Below are 19,910 nucleotides of genomic sequence, written 5' to 3' on the forward strand. Positions count from 1 at the left end.
GTGGGCGATGCTGGTCATGTGCAGGTAGACGTTGGCATTGATGGTGGTGGGGTCTGTGGCTAGAGGATGAGCTGAGTGTTGTCAGCGTATGATATGATGTTCATTTCATAGGTCCTGGCCACGTTGGCCAGTGGGGTCATATACATATTGACTAGGGTAGGGCTGAGTGAAGACCCTCGGGGATGCCACAGATGATGTTCTTGGGGTCCGAAGTGCAAGATGGAAGGCTGATGCTTTGAGTTCTTCTAGTAAGGAAGGATGCAATCGATTTGAGGCATCCCCTTGGATCCCTATCTGATGGAGCCTTTTAAAGGAAGAGTGTGTAGTGGGACACAGTATTAAAAGCTGCTGAGTGGTCGCTGGGGATCAGGGTGGCAGTTTCTCCAAGGACTAGGAGAGTGCTGATGTTGTTGGTGGCTGCAATTAGGGGGATTTGTGTGTTGTGGTTCCAGTGGAACACAGATTGTGATGGGTCCAGGAGGTTGTTGTTCTCTAGGTAGGTGGTTAGCTGGCGGTTGATGGCTTTTTCCAGGACTTTGGCGAGGAATGGGAGCAGGGAGATGGGCATGTAGTTCTTGAGACCTTTTGGGACTGCAGATGTTGTTTTGAAGAGTGGTTTGACTTCCGTGTGTTTCCATTCCTCCGGGCAGGTGGCAGAGGTAAGGTAGTTGTTGAAGATGGTGGTGAGTTCTTTGCTGATAGTATTGTTTCCCAGGTTGAATATGTGGTGGGGACATGGGGCTCTGGGTGCTCCTGAATTGACAGAACTCATGATGGCAGAGGTGGTCTGTGTGGTGAGTTGGTCCCATGTTGTGATCCTGAGGTTCGGTGGAAGTTGGTAAAATGGAGGAGGCAGTGGATGCTGGAGACGGGTGGTTGAGGGTCGAAGTGTTAATAGATGGTGGAGATTTTGTTGTGAAAGAAGTCTGCTAGGTCGTCACAGAGATCTTGAGAATGGGAGACAGTGTTCTGAGTTGCTGAGGGGTTGGAGAACTCTTTGACAATGTTGAAGAGTTCTTTGATGTGGTTAGAGCTGGCTTTGAGGCAGGCGATCAGGGTGTTTCTTTTAATGTCTTGCAGGTGCTTGTGGTGGTTGTTGAGAGCGAGCTGGAAGGTAGCTTGATTGTTTGGCTTTTTGCTAGCGTGCCAAACCCTTTCTAGTAGTTTTCAGATGCGTTGGTAGTTTTTAGTTCCGAGGTTTACCAGCTAGTGTGCTTGGTAGGTCTGCCTGGTTTGGCGGGTTTGAATGGGGCAACTCTGGGGGTGCAGTTGCTTATCCATGCATTGAAGTTTTGACAGCCTTTTCGAGGTTCAAAGTGGTGTTCAGAGAGAAGGAGCTGATGGTGTTGGTCCACTGGTTTTCTCGTCTCTTGCTCCAGCTCCTGTGGGAGGTGCTGGGATGGTTAGTGGAGGTGGCAGGAGCAGTTTTGATAAAGAAGTGGACGATTGCGTGGTCTGACCATGTGAGTTTGGTGGCATGGCTGTACCTGACTAAGTGTGAATTCATTTATTCAGGTTAGTCACCGTAATGAGTTACTGTCAATACAATGGCTTTGATCACATGCTGAGGGCCATTTTGAATAGTACCTTTAAATTCATCAAAAGGTTCACTTGGGTTAATACAAAAGAAATACTTCCATTGTGAAAAGACGTGAGCAGATTACAAGTTTACAAATAATCAATGTCAAAGTTGTTCTAAGAATACTAAGATCAAGAAGACATCCAACAATAGACAATGTAATGCAGCCTGACTCAAATTAACATCCATCATGGAAAGCATGTCTGATATGGAAAAAATACCATTTTATGGCACATAACCAGATTGCCTACAAGAAACTTGAATGCTACACGTTAAACCATATAAGTCCTTCACTAGTGCTGCTTACAAAGCTATACAAATTATACTTCTACCATATTATTTCTACCGGCATGCATTTCTTACATAATAGCCTTACTACATGACACATTCTATCGACTGTTCAATATACCATGCCAGTGGGTATTAGACCGTTGGTTGTACTACCTGAATGGGTGTTGCAGAATTAATTTGTACTCGTGCCACATGCATACATTATATGAATGGTCCATGAAAAATTATCAAATAAAGTCAAAAAATGTTGTCAAACTAACGACAAAGTAATTTCAATCACTGATCATACAAAAAAGATCTGACTAACATTTTTACTTTGTTGTGGCTCTAGTGGCTCAAGAAAGAAGAGACTAAACATGTATGTATAATTCATCTTCAATGTTCAACCCGTCAGGTATCTTTGAATTTAACAGAAGTATGTAGAGGGATTCCAGTTTACTCAATTGACTTTCCCTGTTTCCACATCTTATGTTGAAAGGTATTGAATATATCACAAAATTACTATTGTGTATTTATTGAAAGTGCCTGGCAACAAGATAGCTCTGATCATTGCTTTTAATTGCCTGTAACATTGAGATATGCTCCCAGGTACTGGGAGAATCATTCTTCCTACATACATTTTGGAGCAATGGCATTCTAAAACATAAACTGCACATTCTGTTTTTTTGTAAAATGTCCTCTTATCTTTTGTGGGGTTTTGGATATTGTGGAAGCAACCTCAGTTTTATTTACCCCATACTTGCAGGCTTTGCACTCATGGTCTTTATGGAAACCTGTCTGGCATGTAAGCCAATTTTTTTTAGATCCTCATCTCAGGGCTTAATGTCCCTGCTTCCTTGGCTCTTTTAAGGGCCATTTGCAGTCAGTTATGCATGGTTTGGCCAATATCTGGATCACTTTTTAGTAAATGCCAATGTTTAGTCAGGGTCTTTCCAATTGCTCAATGATCCATGCAATACCCTGCAATCATTCTGATCCTGGGCAACACACTTACTATGTGCTTTCTTTGTGAACAACAAATCTTACCTTTTCCCAGAATCAGCCTTTTCATTGGTCACTTGATTGGACTCAGGCTTGTAGCCCCTTGCAATAAATCTAACGGCCAACTCTTCCAATGCTTTCAGCATATGGAATGCTATTTACCAATTTCAGTGGGTGAAAACTGTGAGCATGTATATTCGTTTTGCCCAATGCTGGCTTTCTGTATATTTGAGTGTGCAGCCTTCCATTCTTTACATAAACAGTCAAATCCAAAAAATGAACTTCATGGGTAATAATTTAACTACTCAATTGCAAAATCAGACTGTTGCTATTGATCTTAGTGAAAAATTGTTCAACAGAGCTTGTGAACTCCCTCCAAATTACAAGCAAACCATCTATGTATCAGGATCACAAAAACACATTATTTGCCTATTCCTCAGCACATTGTTCCATGAACACCTGCTCCTCCCACCTGCCCATATGCAAATTAGCATAGCTAGTGGCGAAGCAGCTGCCCATAGCAGTACCCCGATCTACTTGCACGCTTGCTTGTCAAATAAGAAAAAAACTGTTACGTAGACAAAAGTGTAACATGCTTAATAATATTTTTTATTTTTTTTGTCCTCATAATTATCACCCATGCTTTGGTAGAAGAAGAATAGTACCGGTCGGAGGAAACGAAACCCTTAGGTCGTCCCGTCTGGTCTACCTATTATTATTCTCCCAATCGTATGCCATCGACCAGGATTTACTATTTTCTTTGAAACCTAGTCATAACCAAAGCAACGCCCAGTAATGGGTAAGGGGAGTACTAATCATTGGACTTAAGTTGCAAGAGGAGGAGACCAGACAGCAAAACAATAATATACAAAAAAAAAAAAAAAATGATATACTATTGATAGACATTTTCCCAATTCCTCCAAAAGTTATCCCTTCTAGAAAGGGGACCTCGTTGTTCCATTATACACATTCGATTTACAGATATTTGCCAATCCTTAGAACGGGGGGGAAAGGGGTCGACCCATTTACGACAAATTTCTCGTCTAGCCAAAAGCATTAATACAAGCAACAAGTGTTCCTGATGTGCTGACAATTTTTGATGATTTATACCCTGTTCACAGACCCCAAACACCACCATAGAAAGATCCAATTTTACGTTTGTTGGACCTGGCTTTTTGACAGGGACATCCCCAAACTTTTTGCCTCCTTCCTCCTATTTTTTCTGACCTGTTGTTGTTGGCTTTTGACCTCTGAGCACTTTACCACTGCTAACCAGTGCTAAAGTGCATATGCTCTCTGTGTAAATTGTACTATTGATTGGTTTATCCATGATTGACTATTTAATTTACCTGTAAGTCCCTAGTAGAGTGCACTACATGTGCCTAGGGCATGTAGATTAAATGCTACTAGTGGGCCTGCAGCACTGGTTGTGCCACCCACCTCAGTAGCCCCTTAACCTTGTCTCAGGCCTGCCATTGCAAGGCCTGTGTGTGCAGTTTCACTGCCACTTCGACTTGGCATTTAAAAGTACTTGCCAAGCCTAGAACTCCCCTTTTTCTACATATAAGTCATCCCTAATGTGTGCCCTAGGTAACCCCTAGAGCAGGGTGCTGTGTAGGTAAAAGGCAGGACATGTACCTGTGTAGTTATATGTCCTGGTAGTGTAAAACTCCTAAATTCGTTTTTACACCACTGTGAGGCCTGCTCCCTTCATAGGCTAACATTGGGGCTGCCCTCATACACTGTTGAAGTGGCAGCTGCTGATCTGAAAGGAGCAGGAAGGTCATATTTAGTATGGCCAGAATGGTAATACAAAATCCTGCTGACTGGTGAAGTCGGATTTAATATTACTATTCTAGAAATGCCACTTTTAGAAAGTGAGCATTTCTTTGCACTAAAATCTTGTTGTGCCCTTCAATCCACGTCTGGCTAGGTTTAGTTGACAGCTCCTTGTGCATTCACTCAGACACACCCCAAACACAGGGTACTCAGCCTCACTTGCATACATCTGCATTTTGAATGGGTCTTCCTGGGCTGGGAGGGTGGAGGGCCTGCCCTCACACAAAGGACTGCCACACCCCCTACTGGGACTCTGGCAGACAGGATTGAGCTGAAAGGGAACTTGGTGCATTTCTTAGAGACTCTTTGAAGTCACCCCCACTTCAAAGGCACAACTTAGTATAAAACAGGGCCTCTGCCCTACCTCACTAGACACTTGCTGGAGAAGAAACCGGAACCAGAAACTACATCCTGCCAAGAAGAACTGCCTGGCTGCTCAAAGGACTCACCTGTCTGCTTTCTCCAAAGGACTGCTGTCTTGCTGTTGCCCTGCTGCCTTGCTGAACTCTTGTCTGGCTGTGAAAGTGCTCTCCAAGGGCTTGGATAGAGCTTGCCTCCTGTTCCTTGAAGTCTCAGGACCAAAAAGACTTCTGCCTTTCACGTGGACGCTCCGTGCGCCGAAAATTTCGACGCACAGCTTGTTTCGCGGCGAGAAAAAACGCCGCACACCGACGCTGATCAACGCGACGCCCTCGGGACGATCGAGACTTCGACGCACAACCTCGCAAGGACAAAGCCGCCCGACTTCCAAGGAGAAATCGACGCGACGCCTACCGTGAGTGCGAAACTTTGACGCACGGCCTCGCAAGGACAACGCCGCCCGACTTCCAAGGAGAAATCGACGCGACGCCTGCCGTGAGACCAAAATTTCGACGCACGGCCTCGCAAGGACAACGCCGCCCGACTTCCAAGGAGAAATCGACGCGACGCCTACCGTGAGATCGAAACTTCGACGCGCAGCCCCGCAGAACGACGCGCAGCCGGAAAATAAGCAGGAGAATCCACGCACAGACCCGGGACATCTGGTAATCCTCGCGATCCACAAAAAGAGACTGTCTGCGCGCCGGAAAACGACGCCCGACTTCCCCGCGTGGAAAAGAACGACGCAAGTCTGTGTGTGCTGAGCGGAAATCGACGCACACACCCCTTTTTCCACGCATCTCTTCTCCTGTGGCCCTCTGAGGAGATTTCCCACCAGAAACCAGGTACTCTGTGCTTGAAAGACACTTTATTGCTTTTTAAAGACTTAAAGACACTTAATATCACTTTTCAGTGATATCTTTACGAATTCGTATTGCAACTTTGATCGTTTTGACCTACAATTACCCAGATAAATATTCTATATTTTTCTAAACACTGTGTGGTGTATTTTTGTGGTGTTATACTATGGTGTTGTATGATTTATTGCACAAATGCTTTACACATTGCCTTCTAAGTTAAGCCTGACTGCTCGTGCCAAGCTACCGGAGGGTGAGCACAGGCTGATTTTGGATTGTGTGTGACTTACCCTGACTAGAGTGAGGGTTCTTGCTTGGACAGAGGGCAACCTAACTGCCAACCAAAAACCCCATTTCTAACATTGGTGATCAGCGGTGAGGATAGGACTTGTGTTTGTGCAGTGACATACAGTAGCTAAGTATTTCACTACCTACCCACAGTTGAAGGTCAACTTGATTTTTCATCTCTTTTGACTTTTGGTCTCTGATGTCCTCCTGGATATACTATTGATATTTTGGACTTTGGATTTTGGTTTTTGCTGGTAAGATCCTATCAGAATGGGATCGCTTACCTACTTATTCTTTTTGCCTACTGACCACCTCACTAAGGCTGACCTAAGGAAGCTTTGCAGAGAATGTGGCCTTCCTGTAGCAAAGAGATCTACTAAAGCAGAGATGCTACATGCCTACATAGTCTGGGAGGAAGACAGATGGGCAGAGAGAGAGGCAGCAAGAAACCAAATGACTAAGTACCCCTCAGAGGAGGAGGAGGACGACTCAGATGAGGAAAGAGACCCAGTGAGAAAAGAATGGCTCATGGCTCAAGCACGGTGGATGGAAGAGCTAGATGAGTTTCTTGAAAGGGCTGAGGCAGCAAGTCTCTTAGCCCTGGAAGAAGAAAAGATTGCAGCTCAAGAGCTGAGCTGTAAAGAGCTGAAACTGGAGGCCGGAAGGGCTGAGTCCAGTTCAGATGGTGGCAGCAAAAATCTTGCATCTAGTAATGCTGAAGAAGGGCACAAGCCCAGAGATGTGGTGCCCAACTTGAAGAAGGGAGTTGACACACCCCGGGTGGTTCAAGGGTATGAGGTAGTTCCCGTTATGCACAGGGTCCCTGAGGAGGGTTGGGGAACTGGCAAAGGGAGTCATATTCCTACTGGGGGGAGGGACACTTTACTGACTCTAGCAGAGAGTGACAGAGAAAAGGGTTCCCCCCTGGTGGACGTCCTGGATATAGAGTGTAGAGACATCCCAGAAGAGTATGGGTTGAGTGTCAGGGACAGACAGAAACTGTCTCACCAGTCTCAAGAGGGTGATGTAGAGTGCTTTTCCAAGGCTGAGTTACTAGGTGGTTGGGTGAAGGGTACTGTGGTTAATACATGTGAAGGGCAGAGTGATGTAATTGCTGGAGAGCATATGTCTGGTCCTTATTTTCCAGAGCTACGCCAACACCAGGTGGAGTGTGAGTTCTCTGACCCCAGGGAACTTACAGTGGAGGCAGACTTTTGGGTGAGTACCAGAGAGTCTGAAGAGGCATTTGGGGGTGCTCCTGAAGGGAGTGGTCTAGGCGGTTCCCGACCAAGTGAGGTGGGAGAGGATTGTAGTGTCCCAGGTAGGTCTCAGAGCCTAACCTGTACCGTAGGGCCACCTTTTGAGGGAAGCCCCGCAGTGTCAGAAGAACTTGGGGGGATGACTGTAGACAGCATCCCAACAGTTCTGGTGTCTGGCAGTACCACTCCTAGTGAGGGGGTGCAGAAGTCCAGACATAGGGTTGAGAGGGGGTGGCAGACCCCAGTGGAGGATCTTGAAAGTCAGGGGTCAGCTCGGAGAGCAGAGCCCCCCAGGAATGACCCAGGTGAGACCGTTTCTGGTTTGGGGGAAACCCAGACTCTGCCGGATGGGCAGAGGTCGGGAGACCTGCGCCAACCAGACTCTTGTGTGGCCCTTGGGGACGGCGTGTCCCTTGTGGGGGGTGAGAGTGCCCCCCAGGAAGTCCTGGCATGCCAGGCAAAGATTCAACCTCAGGGTGGTGACTCTGGGTTGGATAACCGGGTTCAGAGGTTAAACTTTGACCTGGTGGGGGGTAGATGTGCCCCCCAGAAAGTCCTGGAATGCCAGGCAATGATTCAACCTCAGGGTGGTGACTCGGGGTTGGCTTACCAGGTGAAGAGGTCAAACTCTGACCGGGTGGGAGGTAGGTGTGCCTCCCAAGAAGTCCTGCTGTGCCAGGCAATTGTCCAACCTCAGGGTGTTGACTCTGGGTTGGATGGTCAGGTTCAGAGGTTAAACTCTGACCTGGTGGGGGGTAGGTGTGCCCCCCAGAAAGTCCTGGCGTGCCAGGCAGTTGTCCAACCTCAGGGCGTCGACTCTGGGTTGGATGGCCAGGTTCAGAGGTTAAACTCTGACCTGGTGGGAGGTAGGTGTGCCCCCCAGAAAGTCCTGGTATACCAGGCAATGGTTCAACCTCAGGGTGGTGACCCTGGGTTGGAGAACCAGGCTCAGAGGTTAAACTCTGACCTGGTGGGAGGTAGGTGTGCCTCCCTGAAAGTCCGGGCCTGCCAGGCAATGGTTCAACCTCAGGGTGGTGACTCTGGGTTGGATATCCAGGCTCAGAGGTTAACCTCTGACCTGGTGGGGGGTAGGTGTGCCCCCCAGAAATCCCTGGTGTGCCAGGCAATTGTTCAACTTCAGGGTGGTGACTCTGAGTTGAATGGCCCAGTTCAGAGGTTAAACTCTGACCTGGTGGAGGGTCAGTGTGCCCTCCAGAAAGTCCTGGCGTGCCAGGCAATTGTTCAACCTCAGAGTGCTGACTCTGGGTTGGATAACCGGGTTCAGAGGTTAAACTCTGACCTGGTGGGGGGTAGGTGTGCCCCCCAGAAAGTCCTGGCGTGCCAGGCAATTGTTCAACCTCAGGGTGGTGACTCTGGGTTGGATACCCAGGTTCAGAGGTTAAACTCTGACCTGGTGGGAGGTAGGTGTGCCTCCCAAGAAGCCCTGCCGTGCCAGGCAATTGTTCAACTTCAGGGTGGTGACTCTGAGTTGAATGGGCAGGTGCAGAGGTTAAACTCTGACCTGGTGGGGGGTAGGTGTGCCTCCCAGGAAGTCCTGGTTTGCCAGGCAGTGATCCAGTCTGAGGGTACAGACCCTGGGCTGGAAGACCAGGTTCAGGGTGTCCCCCCGGACCTGGAGGGAGGGGCTACTGATAACAGTGCCCCTACCATGTTGTCTTCTGAGGAGGCCACTCCTAGTTGGAGGGTGCTGGACCCCAGAAGGGAGGGCAGGGGGAGGGAAGCCTCACCCCGGGCCCTAGTCCAACCTGAAGGTACAGGCCCCAGGTTGGAGGGCCAGTGGCAGGTTAACAGCCCTGCACTGGTGGAGGAATGGTACAGGGTGACTTCTGTAAGCACCCTGACCATGTTGGACTCTGGGGGTACCGCTCCAGGAGGGAGGGTACAAAGCCCCAGAGGGGAGGACCAGGTTCAGGCTGTCATCCCTGACCTGGTGGAAGGGAGAGTGGTTAAAGGGTGCCCAGCACCTGGGGCTACCGCCCCCCACTCTCCACAGCCACAGTGGTTGGAGAGCTTTGAGAGGCCTGGGGCCTGGCTCTCATCCCTGGCAGCTGTCAGTAATCACTGTGGCTTGCTGTCCGGGTGGACAGAGTTATCCCTGGGGAGGGGACAAGTGTCACACCCCAGGGGTAGAGTGGGCAACACCACTATGTTGGTCATGGGGGTACTATCCTGCTCCTGGGATACATCTGTGAGCAAAGTAAGGTTAGGTGCTGCACAGATGGGATCCGCAGGAAAGGAGAAAGGTTCCCCATGGATGGGCTTAGTGGGCCCTGAGAGTATGGACAGAGGGATCCAATGGGAGTCAGGAAGGCGAAGAACTGGAGCATGCCCCTGCTGTTGTGGGCCTGGGTCCTTGTTCTGTCGCCTCAAACAGGGAAGTACATCAGGATAGTGATTGTTCTCCCCTGGCTTTAGGCTGGTGGGGGGTCATGTTGGACCTGGCTTTTTGACAGGGACATCCCCAAACTTTTTGCCTCCTTCCTCCTATTTTTTCTGACCTGTTGTTGTTGGCTTTTGACCTCTGAGCACTTTACCACTGCTAACCAGTGCTAAAGTGCATATGCTCTCTGTGTAAATTGTACTATTGATTGGTTTATCCATGATTGACTATTTAATTTACCTGTAAGTCCCTAGTAGAGTGCACTACATGTGCCTAGGGCATGTAGATTAAATGCTACTAGTGGGCCTGCAGCACTGGTTGTGCCACCCACCTCAGTAGCCCCTTAACCTTGTCTCAGGCCTGCCATTGCAAGGCCTGTGTGTGCAGTTTCACTGCCACTTCGACTTGGCATTTAAAAGTACTTGCCAAGCCTAGAACTCCCCTTTTTCTACATATAAGTCATCCCTAATGTGTGCCCTAGGTAACCCCTAGAGCAGGGTGCTGTGTAGGTAAAAGGCAGGACATGTACCTGTGTAGTTATATGTCCTGGTAGTGTAAAACTCCTAAATTCGTTTTTACACCACTGTGAGGCCTGCTCCCTTCATAGGCTAACATTGGGGCTGCCCTCATACACTGTTGAAGTGGCAGCTGCTGATCTGAAAGGAGCAGGAAGGTCATATTTAGTATGGCCAGAATGGTAATACAAAATCCTGCTGACTGGTGAAGTCGGATTTAATATTACTATTCTAGAAATGCCACTTTTAGAAAGTGAGCATTTCTTTGCACTAAAATCTTGTTGTGCCCTTCAATCCACGTCTGGCTAGGTTTAGTTGACAGCTCCTTGTGCATTCACTCAGACACACCCCAAACACAGGGTACTCAGCCTCACTTGCATACATCTGCATTTTGAATGGGTCTTCCTGGGCTGGGAGGGTGGAGGGCCTGCCCTCACACAAAGGACTGCCACACCCCCTACTGGGACTCTGGCAGACAGGATTGAGCTGAAAGGGAACTTGGTGCATTTCTTAGAGACTCTTTGAAGTCACCCCACTTCAAAGGCACAACTTAGTATAAAACAGGGCCTCTGCCCTACCTCACTAGACACTTGCTGGAGAAGAAACCGGAACCAGAAACTACATCCTGCCAAGAAGAACTGCCTGGCTGCTCAAAGGACTCACCTGTCTGCTTTCTCCAAAGGACTGCTGTCTTGCTGTTGCCCTGCTGCCTTGCTGAACTCTTGTCTGGCTGTGAAAGTGCTCTCCAAGGGCTTGGATAGAGCTTGCCTCCTGTTCCTTGAAGTCTCAGGACCAAAAAGACTTCTGCCTTTCACGTGGACGCTCCGTGCGCCGAAAATTTCGACGCACAGCTTGTTTCGCGGCGAGAAAAAACGCCGCACACCGACGCTGATCAACGCGACGCCCTCGGGACGATCGAGACTTCGACGCACAACCTCGCAAGGACAAAGCCGCCCGACTTCCAAGGAGAAATCGACGCGACGCCTACCGTGAGTGCGAAACTTTGACGCACGGCCTCGCAAGGACAACTCCGCCCGACTTCCAAGGAGAAATCGACGCGACGCCTGCTGTGAGACCAAAATTTCGATGCACGGCCTCGCAAGGACAACGCCGCCCGACTTCCAAGGAGAAATCGACGCGACGCCTACCGTGAGATCGAAACTTCGACGCGCAGCCCCGCAGAACGACGCGCAGCCGGAAAATAAGCAGGAGAATCCACGCACAGACCCGGGACATCTGGTAATCCTCGCGATCCACAAAAAGAGACTGTCTGCGTGCCGGAAAACGACGCCCGACTTCCCCGCGTGGAAAAGAACGACGCAAGTCTGTGTGTGCTGAGCGGAAATCGACGCACACACCCCTTTTTCCACGCATCTCTTCTCCTGTGGCCCTCTGAGGAGATTTCCCACCAGAAACCAGGTACTCTGTGCTTGAAAGACACTTTATTGCTTTTTAAAGACTTAAAGACACTTAATATCACTTTTCAGTGATATCTTTACGAATTCGTATTGCAACTTTGATCGTTTTGACCTACAATTACCCAGATAAATATTCTATATTTTTCTAAACACTGTGTGGTGTATTTTTGTGGTGTTATACTATGGTGTTGTATGATTTATTGCACACATGCTTTACACATTGCCTTCTAAGTTAAGCCTGACTGCTCGTGCCAAGCTACCGGAGGGTGAGCACAGGCTGATTTTGGATTGTGTGTGACTTACCCTGACTAGAGTGAGGGTTCTTGCTTGGACAGAGGGCAACCTAACTGCCAACCAAAAACCCCATTTCTAACAACGTTCACATTAAATATTATCTTTAGAGTGTTTCTTATCTCCTCCCAATATTCCCACAACTTTGAACATTGCCAAAACATGTGTATATCATTTGCCTTATCGTCACCACACCTCGGACAGTTTTTCTGAATTTTCCCGATAGCTGTTAATCTGGCCGGTGTCCAGTAAACCCTGTGAAGTGTGAACAAATGGTTTTTCTTCAACTCTGCCGGGCTGGTCGTGAACCACAATTCTGAACAGGACCTATACCATAATGTTTTCACATCTAGAGTTGGAAAAATCCCCCCACACTTCAACAAGGGAAGGGATACCCCATCCTTTGTCGCTTCCAACAGAGCATGGTACCACAGAGCAACTTCTTTATTAATGATTTTCTGGTTTAATTTCCCTTCCCATATATTCCTTCCTATTTCTCCTGTTTGTTGCGATTTAACCCAACTAGCTATCTGAAGATACTTGAATTTAGAAACTGTCCCTCCAGTCCCTTCATAAAGTGTCGACCAGCTTAACAATTCTGGTCCTTCCATTATCTGGCCCCATCTTACAATCCCACTCATTCTCAAAGGAATTGATAATTTATCAGTAAGGCATTCAGGAGTACCAGGTGAATCCCAAATGGGGGCAGAGCTGCAAAAATAGGGTATCTCTAGCACCTTCCGAAAATACATCCAAATGTTGCATGCATGTCTGAGTATCTTAAAAACGTACCTTCTTGAAGTACTTAGGATGGCCGAATTTATATAGAAAATGATCTGCTCTTTCCTCGAGGTGTGCCGTTAAGGCTTTCCAAACCGGATCATATTCTGACTTCTTATTCAATAGGTTTCTAATGTTTTTTAATTGAAATGCCAGATAATACTTAAAAAAATCCAGAGACGCAATACCCCCCCACTCTTTTTTTCTACTCATCTTTTTCCACGAGATCCTTACTCCTTTAGAGGCCCATACAAACGAGGATAAATCCCCCTGTAGTTTTTTAAACCAGCAGTTCTTAAACTCTAATGGAATAGTGTTGAATAAAAAGGTAAATTTTAGGAGAATGCACATCTTCAAAATGTTGGATCTTCCAATTATGGAAAGAGGGAGAGCGGCCCACGTCTTTAGCAATTTTTTGGTTTCTCTGTATGTTATGTTAAAATTTAGTTTAGGTACCTCATTTAGATCAGTTGTTAATCGAATACCCAAATATCTGATCTCTTGTTTGACTAAAGGAGAAGCATAAGTCAAATTCCAACACATTATTTCTGTCTTTTCTGTGTTTACGATGCTTAATAAGATTTGTGTGTATTTTTAGAAGCATCAAGGCACTGGCACACAAAAAGTATTCAACAGCCCTCAGACCATCAGACTGTACTATGCTGGCGTACAATGATGTTACATCCATGGTTAATAAGACAAAGTCATGCTCCCATTGTATATCATAAATGTTTTTCAAAAAGTCTGCTGTGTCTTGAATGTAAGATGAAAGGTTGCTTGTTTTTCTCTAGGAAGTAATAAACATATCTGGAAGAGCTCTCAAATAAGCCTCCAAGTGCCAATATAACAGGCCTTCCTGGGGGAGAATCAACATTTTTGTGCACTTTAGGAAAAATATACAATATTGGTATGATTAGAAAGCCATTTCTGAGAAAATGTACTCAAATAAACCCCCCAAATTGCCAACATAATAGGCCTTCCTGGGGCAGAATCAACATTTTTGTGCACTTTGAGAATAAGATACAATATTGGTATGACTAGAAAGTAATTTCTGAGAAACAGATTCATCTTGTGACAATACCTCATCATTGCGCCATTGCATGAAATCTGAGATAGAAGAAGACTTGATATCAATGACCTCTGTATGTGATGTCTTGCAATAGCCATCCATGCCACTTAATTGTGTGAGAGGTTCCTGTTTATACATTGACATGGGCCATGACAAAATATTGGCATCCTTATCTGACTAGCAAATTACTACATCTATTCTCTTTTTCAATATGTTTATTAGATCATAATATTTGCGCTGTTGGCCAAATGTGTTCTTTTTCTTGCTCTTATTCCTTAGCAGATTTTTTAGATCTTGTACTACCAAGTCTGACAAAGGTGTCTATAGAATCCTTTTACATGGTTGGTGCAAATGTAGAGGGGGACTTAAAAGGTTTAGATGTTCCTATATCAACATCAAAATCCTGTTTGCTCTATCATTTCTTGTTCAGTTATTGTCCCTTGTATGCCTAATGTTTCTTTATCTAGTTGGTCAAGCTCCATCACAAGCTTTAAATCCTTGATTTGAAGATTGTCATATTTAGTGATTGGGCCAGTGTTACTAGGTTTGGGCACAGGTTGCTTGTTGTGAAAATATTGATAGAATTTAAGTTTTCTGATGAATTGAAACAAGTCTATTGTTGTCTGACTGCAGTTGAACTTAAATTGTGCACATAATGAGAAACCAAGTGATAAAATGTCCTTCTCATCTCCATACATTTTTATATCTGAAAAGTTGATTACGGTCTTTTCATTCAGCATCTCTTGTTGCTCTGGATTTGTCTGATTTTGTCGGCTGTATTTTTTTTAATGTCACCTTTCTTTTCTTTCTCCTTTTGGGTTTTATCTACAGTTGGCACTGGGCCTGAGATTGATTCTCCTGTCCAGTCTTAAAAAATGCAGCTCTTCTATAACTGGAGACTCCTCTTTGCTTGATTCTGTATTCAGACATGCCCTCATCTGAATCAGTCTCTACATCTGAACTGTCTTCTGAACTTGATCAAATCGCTGAGGCTCTTGGCTTTGCAGATTGCTTTCAGGCAGTCTTTGTCTGGGCAAATTGTCAAAGCATCTAGAAAATGTGAAGATTTGCCCCCTCTCATAATATAAGTATGTATAAATACATATTATCTACTAGTGGCACCAGTGGGTAGGTATAGTTAGGGCAAAATTTCAATAGGAAAAGAGTTTTTGTTTTGCTCATACATTGAGCACAGTTTGACTAATCTTCTCAAAGTTTTCAAAACTAGTGTGTCAGTCAATTCAGCTGCTGTCTAGAAAGTTTTGGGGTGATTTGTGAAGCAGTGGCAGAGAGAAAAAGGGTGTCCCAGAAAACATTTTTCCCATAAGATTTCCCATACGTATTTTAGAAATGGGTACAATCCAAACCGCTGGACAGAATTACACCAAATATGGCAGAAAGATAGATCTTGGTCCAGAAAGATTAATTTTGTAATTTGGTGTAAATCCATTCAGTAATTTTTAAGAACGTTTTTAAGCAAGCATATCTAGAGATGCAGGGGGTCCCCAGATCCGACAGCTCTCACTGGCTGCCACCACTATATCCAGGAAATAGTGACAGTCATCTTTGGACTGGACTTGGCCCGAGTCCCAAGAAAATATAGAAAAAAACCTCAAAGGGGCAGGGTAAGAACACTCTGACCTCCTAGTCCTTGTGGTGGTGTGCCACAGAGACCTCGCCAGGACCAAAAATATTTTTTTTCACTTTGCCACAACTTCATGGGGAATCCGGGAAAAAAAGTGCAGTCTCTCATGCTTGTTGTTTTATGCTCCCGGGTGGGCCAGTTCCAGGGGGAGGGGATTTACATATATATATCTGGGGCTGCTGGTGAGCGTGACCTCCTTCTCCAGACTGATTTCTGTCCAGGGACCTCATACCCTGGGACCTGGCCTTTAAAATAAATTTGGAAGGGGGCATGGGCCGATTTTGGCAATAGGGACCACATTGAACCTGACCATAGTTGAAAAAGGGTGAGGGGCATGTAACCACCCCTCGGGCCGATTTTGGTCCTGGGGATTCCATCCCCTGGGGTCCATTTGTACTTGGAAAGGAGGAGGGGTCTCGTACCCACCTCCCTGGGCCGATTTCGGCCACGGGCACCCCATCCCAAGGCCCCAGATGTAATTAGAAAAGAAGGCTGGGCAGAGGACCCCCCTCCCAGAGACAGTAATGGGCCTGGGGACCCTATCCCCATGGCCACCTCCTGCTATGCCCTGGTGCAAACAGGGAAACATGTTTTCTCTCATGTGGCAGGTGCAATTTCAAAGCTCTCGCCAAGCGAGAGCAAATGTGAAGTCTGCTCCCAGCTGGCATGAGCTTCAAAAATGTTTGCGCCTATTGGGAGTGTACTGCAGAATGGGAAACAGATCTAAATATTGCTCCAGCTTGCAAGGAGTAGCATTTTTAACTATTCCGTGTGGGCATGTTGCCCCCCCGGATGTGGGGAGCTGGCTAGTGCTGCAGGGCCTTGGGGCTCCCCTCCCAACCCCCAACAAGGATATGGTGGGTACCCTGGGTGGGCACTAGGGAACCCATCCCTTGTTGGATGGGCACCAGAGGATGGGGTACCTGGGGCTGATATTGGCCTGCGGAGAGAGCCATACAGCCAGCCTCCCCCTTTAGTAATTGCCGGGATCAAGGGATGGGGTCCACAGGGCCAAGATCGGCCTAGGGAGTGGGCTGTGTTCTCCCTACCCTTTAAAAAGTTCCGAGCCCAGGGAGACAGGGGCTCAGGGGCCATAATCAGCCTGGGGAAGGGTCCTTTAATCGACCTGGGGAGGGGGGCCGTGTGTCCCTATCTCCCTGAAATATGTTGCCAAGGCCTGGGAAATGGGGTCACTGAGGTTAAAAGGGACCCAGGGAGAGAGGTTAAAGAATGCACAGAGTGCCGGGTAATAGGGTTCCTGGGGCCAAAAGTGGCCCAGGGAGGGGACCGCATGTTGGCTGCAATTGGGGGATTGTCTGCAGGCCAGCAACACCATGCTGCATGGGTTTGGCTGGACGCAGGGGGTTGGCTGGATATGGGGGAGTTGGCCAGAGGGCCCGGCTACAGGCCAGGCCCTGAAGCGCTAGTCCTGCTATGTATGGCCAAAGGCTGTGTACTGAGTTGGTTGAATTAACGTATGGTAATTTAATATTATTTTACGTTGAAAAATCTAGAAATTCACTGATGAAAACAAAGGTTGCAGGCTCATTATAGTTAGGAAACAGCATCAAAGGTTGCAGGGATGTTATAGTTAGGAAGTAGAATAAAAAAAAACATAGATCTTCACTAAAAAAACAAAGGTTCCAGGGATGTTATAGTTAGGTTCTGATTTTACACTCACAGAACTATAGAAATTCAATAGTTATAGTTAAAGTTATCTCAAGTAACTATAGCCCGTGCCCTAAGGTTACACTAATTTACACCCTCACCATGTACTGATCATTGCCCCACATATTACATCACTCATGACATCTTCTATGACATCATTGAGAATATCACTACACCATTTGGTGTAACATTATTCATGAGAAAACTGTGCATGGCATGGACACAAGTTATAGTAACCTTAGGGCACGTGTTATAGTTACCTTAATGCACATGTTTTAGTTACAGCTAACATAATTGATTTAGAGTTCGTGGGACAGATTACTTCATCCTAAACATAACAAAATCCTGTCTGCAGTATTACAAGTGAATTGGATATAATAAATTTGTAATACGGGGGACAGGGGATATCCATCACATTTGTGATCTAGTAACCACCTTTCAAACTCTAAATCAGCTTCATAATTCCTTATAAGTTCTGTGGGAGTTATATAAAGGCAATCATCTCCTACAGACAGCTGTTTTTGTGCCATCATTTTCCAATCATACCTGTTCTAACATTTACATTGTGCATCTGGTCTAGTCATTCAAACACTTTCAGATTACAAGTTCAAAGAAGGTTATGTCAACATTGGGTTAACCCTGTACCAACACCATTAGTTTAAACCTCCTCCAAATTCTATCTGCTCCAACACCATCAGGTTAACAATGTTTAGAGGTTACATTAATTCCAATAACATCCTCATAGACTTTTGATTACCTCAAAAGAATTTGATCAGTTTTAAAACATGGATTTCAAAAGCCCGGGCAATTGGGACAAACATATTTCAGTGAAATTGATAGACAAATCATAGTTGGATAAATTGTGATGTCTACAGGAGATGGCATAAAAATTTCCAATGGAAAATGTGCCTTGTTTAAACAAAATATTGCGTTAACAATTGAATGATTTCTCAGATAAATTCCTAGATCGATTTTCGGACTTTTGGGTAATGTTATTTCAAATGCAAATTAAAGTAGTTTAATCATTTAATTTTAGGTTCATGAGCTCACAGGTTAGACCTGCTTCCATAGTGTCATGGTAGATCTGCTTGAAACACATTCAGATTATACACAGTTCAAGACTTTTTTTTGTGGCCAGGTTATATCTATTTCAACACCAATAGGTCATACTAGCAGCATATTTTCCAAGTCAGGCCTGTTTTAACAACTTCAGCATATACAAAGTAAATCCAAGTCTTGGACTGACACCTGTCTGCACTGTTAATTCCTGGGGATACAACCATATTCTTGTGGTATGTTTCCTCAGGTCTGTCATTCAGGGCGTATATACAAATTAGATTTTCAAATTATGAGATACGAAGGTAGTAAAAGGAATGTTTTAGATTAAAATACAAAAAATGTACTTACTGCTTTTGGATTCTTCTTTGCACATGTTTTGGACAATGCGTTTCTTAATTGAAGACAGCTCATCAAAATTATTAATAGTAAATTTTTTTTCTGGGGATCCAGCAATTTGGAGCAGCTGATTGTCGCTGACATCCCCGACACCCAAAGCGTAGATATTTATGGACTTCTTTCTCAGGGCTTCTGCTGCGCTGGCCACATCATCCTGTGATTTGCCGTCTGTGATGACCAGTAAGAGCTGCTGAATGCCTTCGTTGATTCGACTTCCCACTTGCGGGTTAAAGTGGGATTTGTCTACTAACTCCAGGGCTCTGCCAATCAAGGTGTTTCCCGTTATCTGATGAATATCTCCAACTTTAGTCTTTATGTCAAAGTCTTTGGATGATGGACTAAGCCTAAACTCCTCTTTATAATTATCGCTATACTGTGCCACCCCGATATGTACCATGCCTGGCTGGGTGTTAAACCCAGCCACCACTGATGTCATGAAGTCCTTCATCACTGAGAAATCAGAGACACCTATGCTGGTGGAGCCATCAATTAGGAAGACAACGTCAGCTTTTTTAACCTCACATTCTGCAAAAGAAGAACACAGAGCAGTGACTCATCAGTGTACAGACTCGGCTTGATCAAGTTGACTCCTTGATCCATGATTCAATAACATGAGTGAGGGAAGAAATATTTATTTGCTTTTTCTCTTCTAGCATTCCACTTAAATAGGTCAAACCAGATATTACGATTACAGGCAAATACATATTTTTTACTAAACCATTGTTTTCAAAACCACAACAATGTGATGCATCTGCATTACAGGTTTTACTGATAAAGTGACATTTTATTGTTACTGCCATACCCCTAGTCCTTCTGTTCCCTTGTAAATCCATCAGTAGAAAGTTTACCTCAGATAAATCTATCATAGCAGATACCAAGATATTGAACAACATTGAGGTATTCTTCATTTGGCGAATGATGTAACTGAGAAATAGAAAATTATCCATCAATAAATTGATAAATTAATGAAAAGAACACCCACAGACATGGTATTGAATCAGGGCCTGCAGGAGACATAAAACATTTGTAATCCTTAAAAAGGAAATGCCTAAACAATTATTTATTCTAAACAACATCAAAAGAAAAAATAGGTTGCAATAGTGTTTTTTTTCCATGTCTACCACGATCCAGAAATAAATAAGAATAAGAAATAACAGTCTAGACCATATGTTGGGAAAAGAGAAAAGCATGAAAACAGGTAGGGAAAAATAGAA

General features: G+C 45.4%; 1 protein-coding gene across 1 annotated transcript in view; it reads right to left on the minus strand.

The window, feature by feature from the left end:
* COL6A6 (collagen type VI alpha 6 chain) overlaps positions 1 to 19,910 on the minus strand; it is a 446,491-nt gene that overhangs the window by 171,249 nt on the left and 255,332 nt on the right. The window contains exon 11 of the mRNA XM_069212366.1: positions 18,649 to 19,221. Coding sequence (XP_069068467.1) covers positions 18,649 to 19,221 — 573 coding nt within the window. The remainder of the gene's footprint in view (positions 1 to 18,648; positions 19,222 to 19,910) is intronic.

This window comes from Pleurodeles waltl, chromosome 10 (assembly GCF_031143425.1).
Source record: "Pleurodeles waltl isolate 20211129_DDA chromosome 10, aPleWal1.hap1.20221129, whole genome shotgun sequence".
NCBI classification, from domain to species: Eukaryota; Metazoa; Chordata; class Amphibia; order Caudata; family Salamandridae; genus Pleurodeles; species Pleurodeles waltl.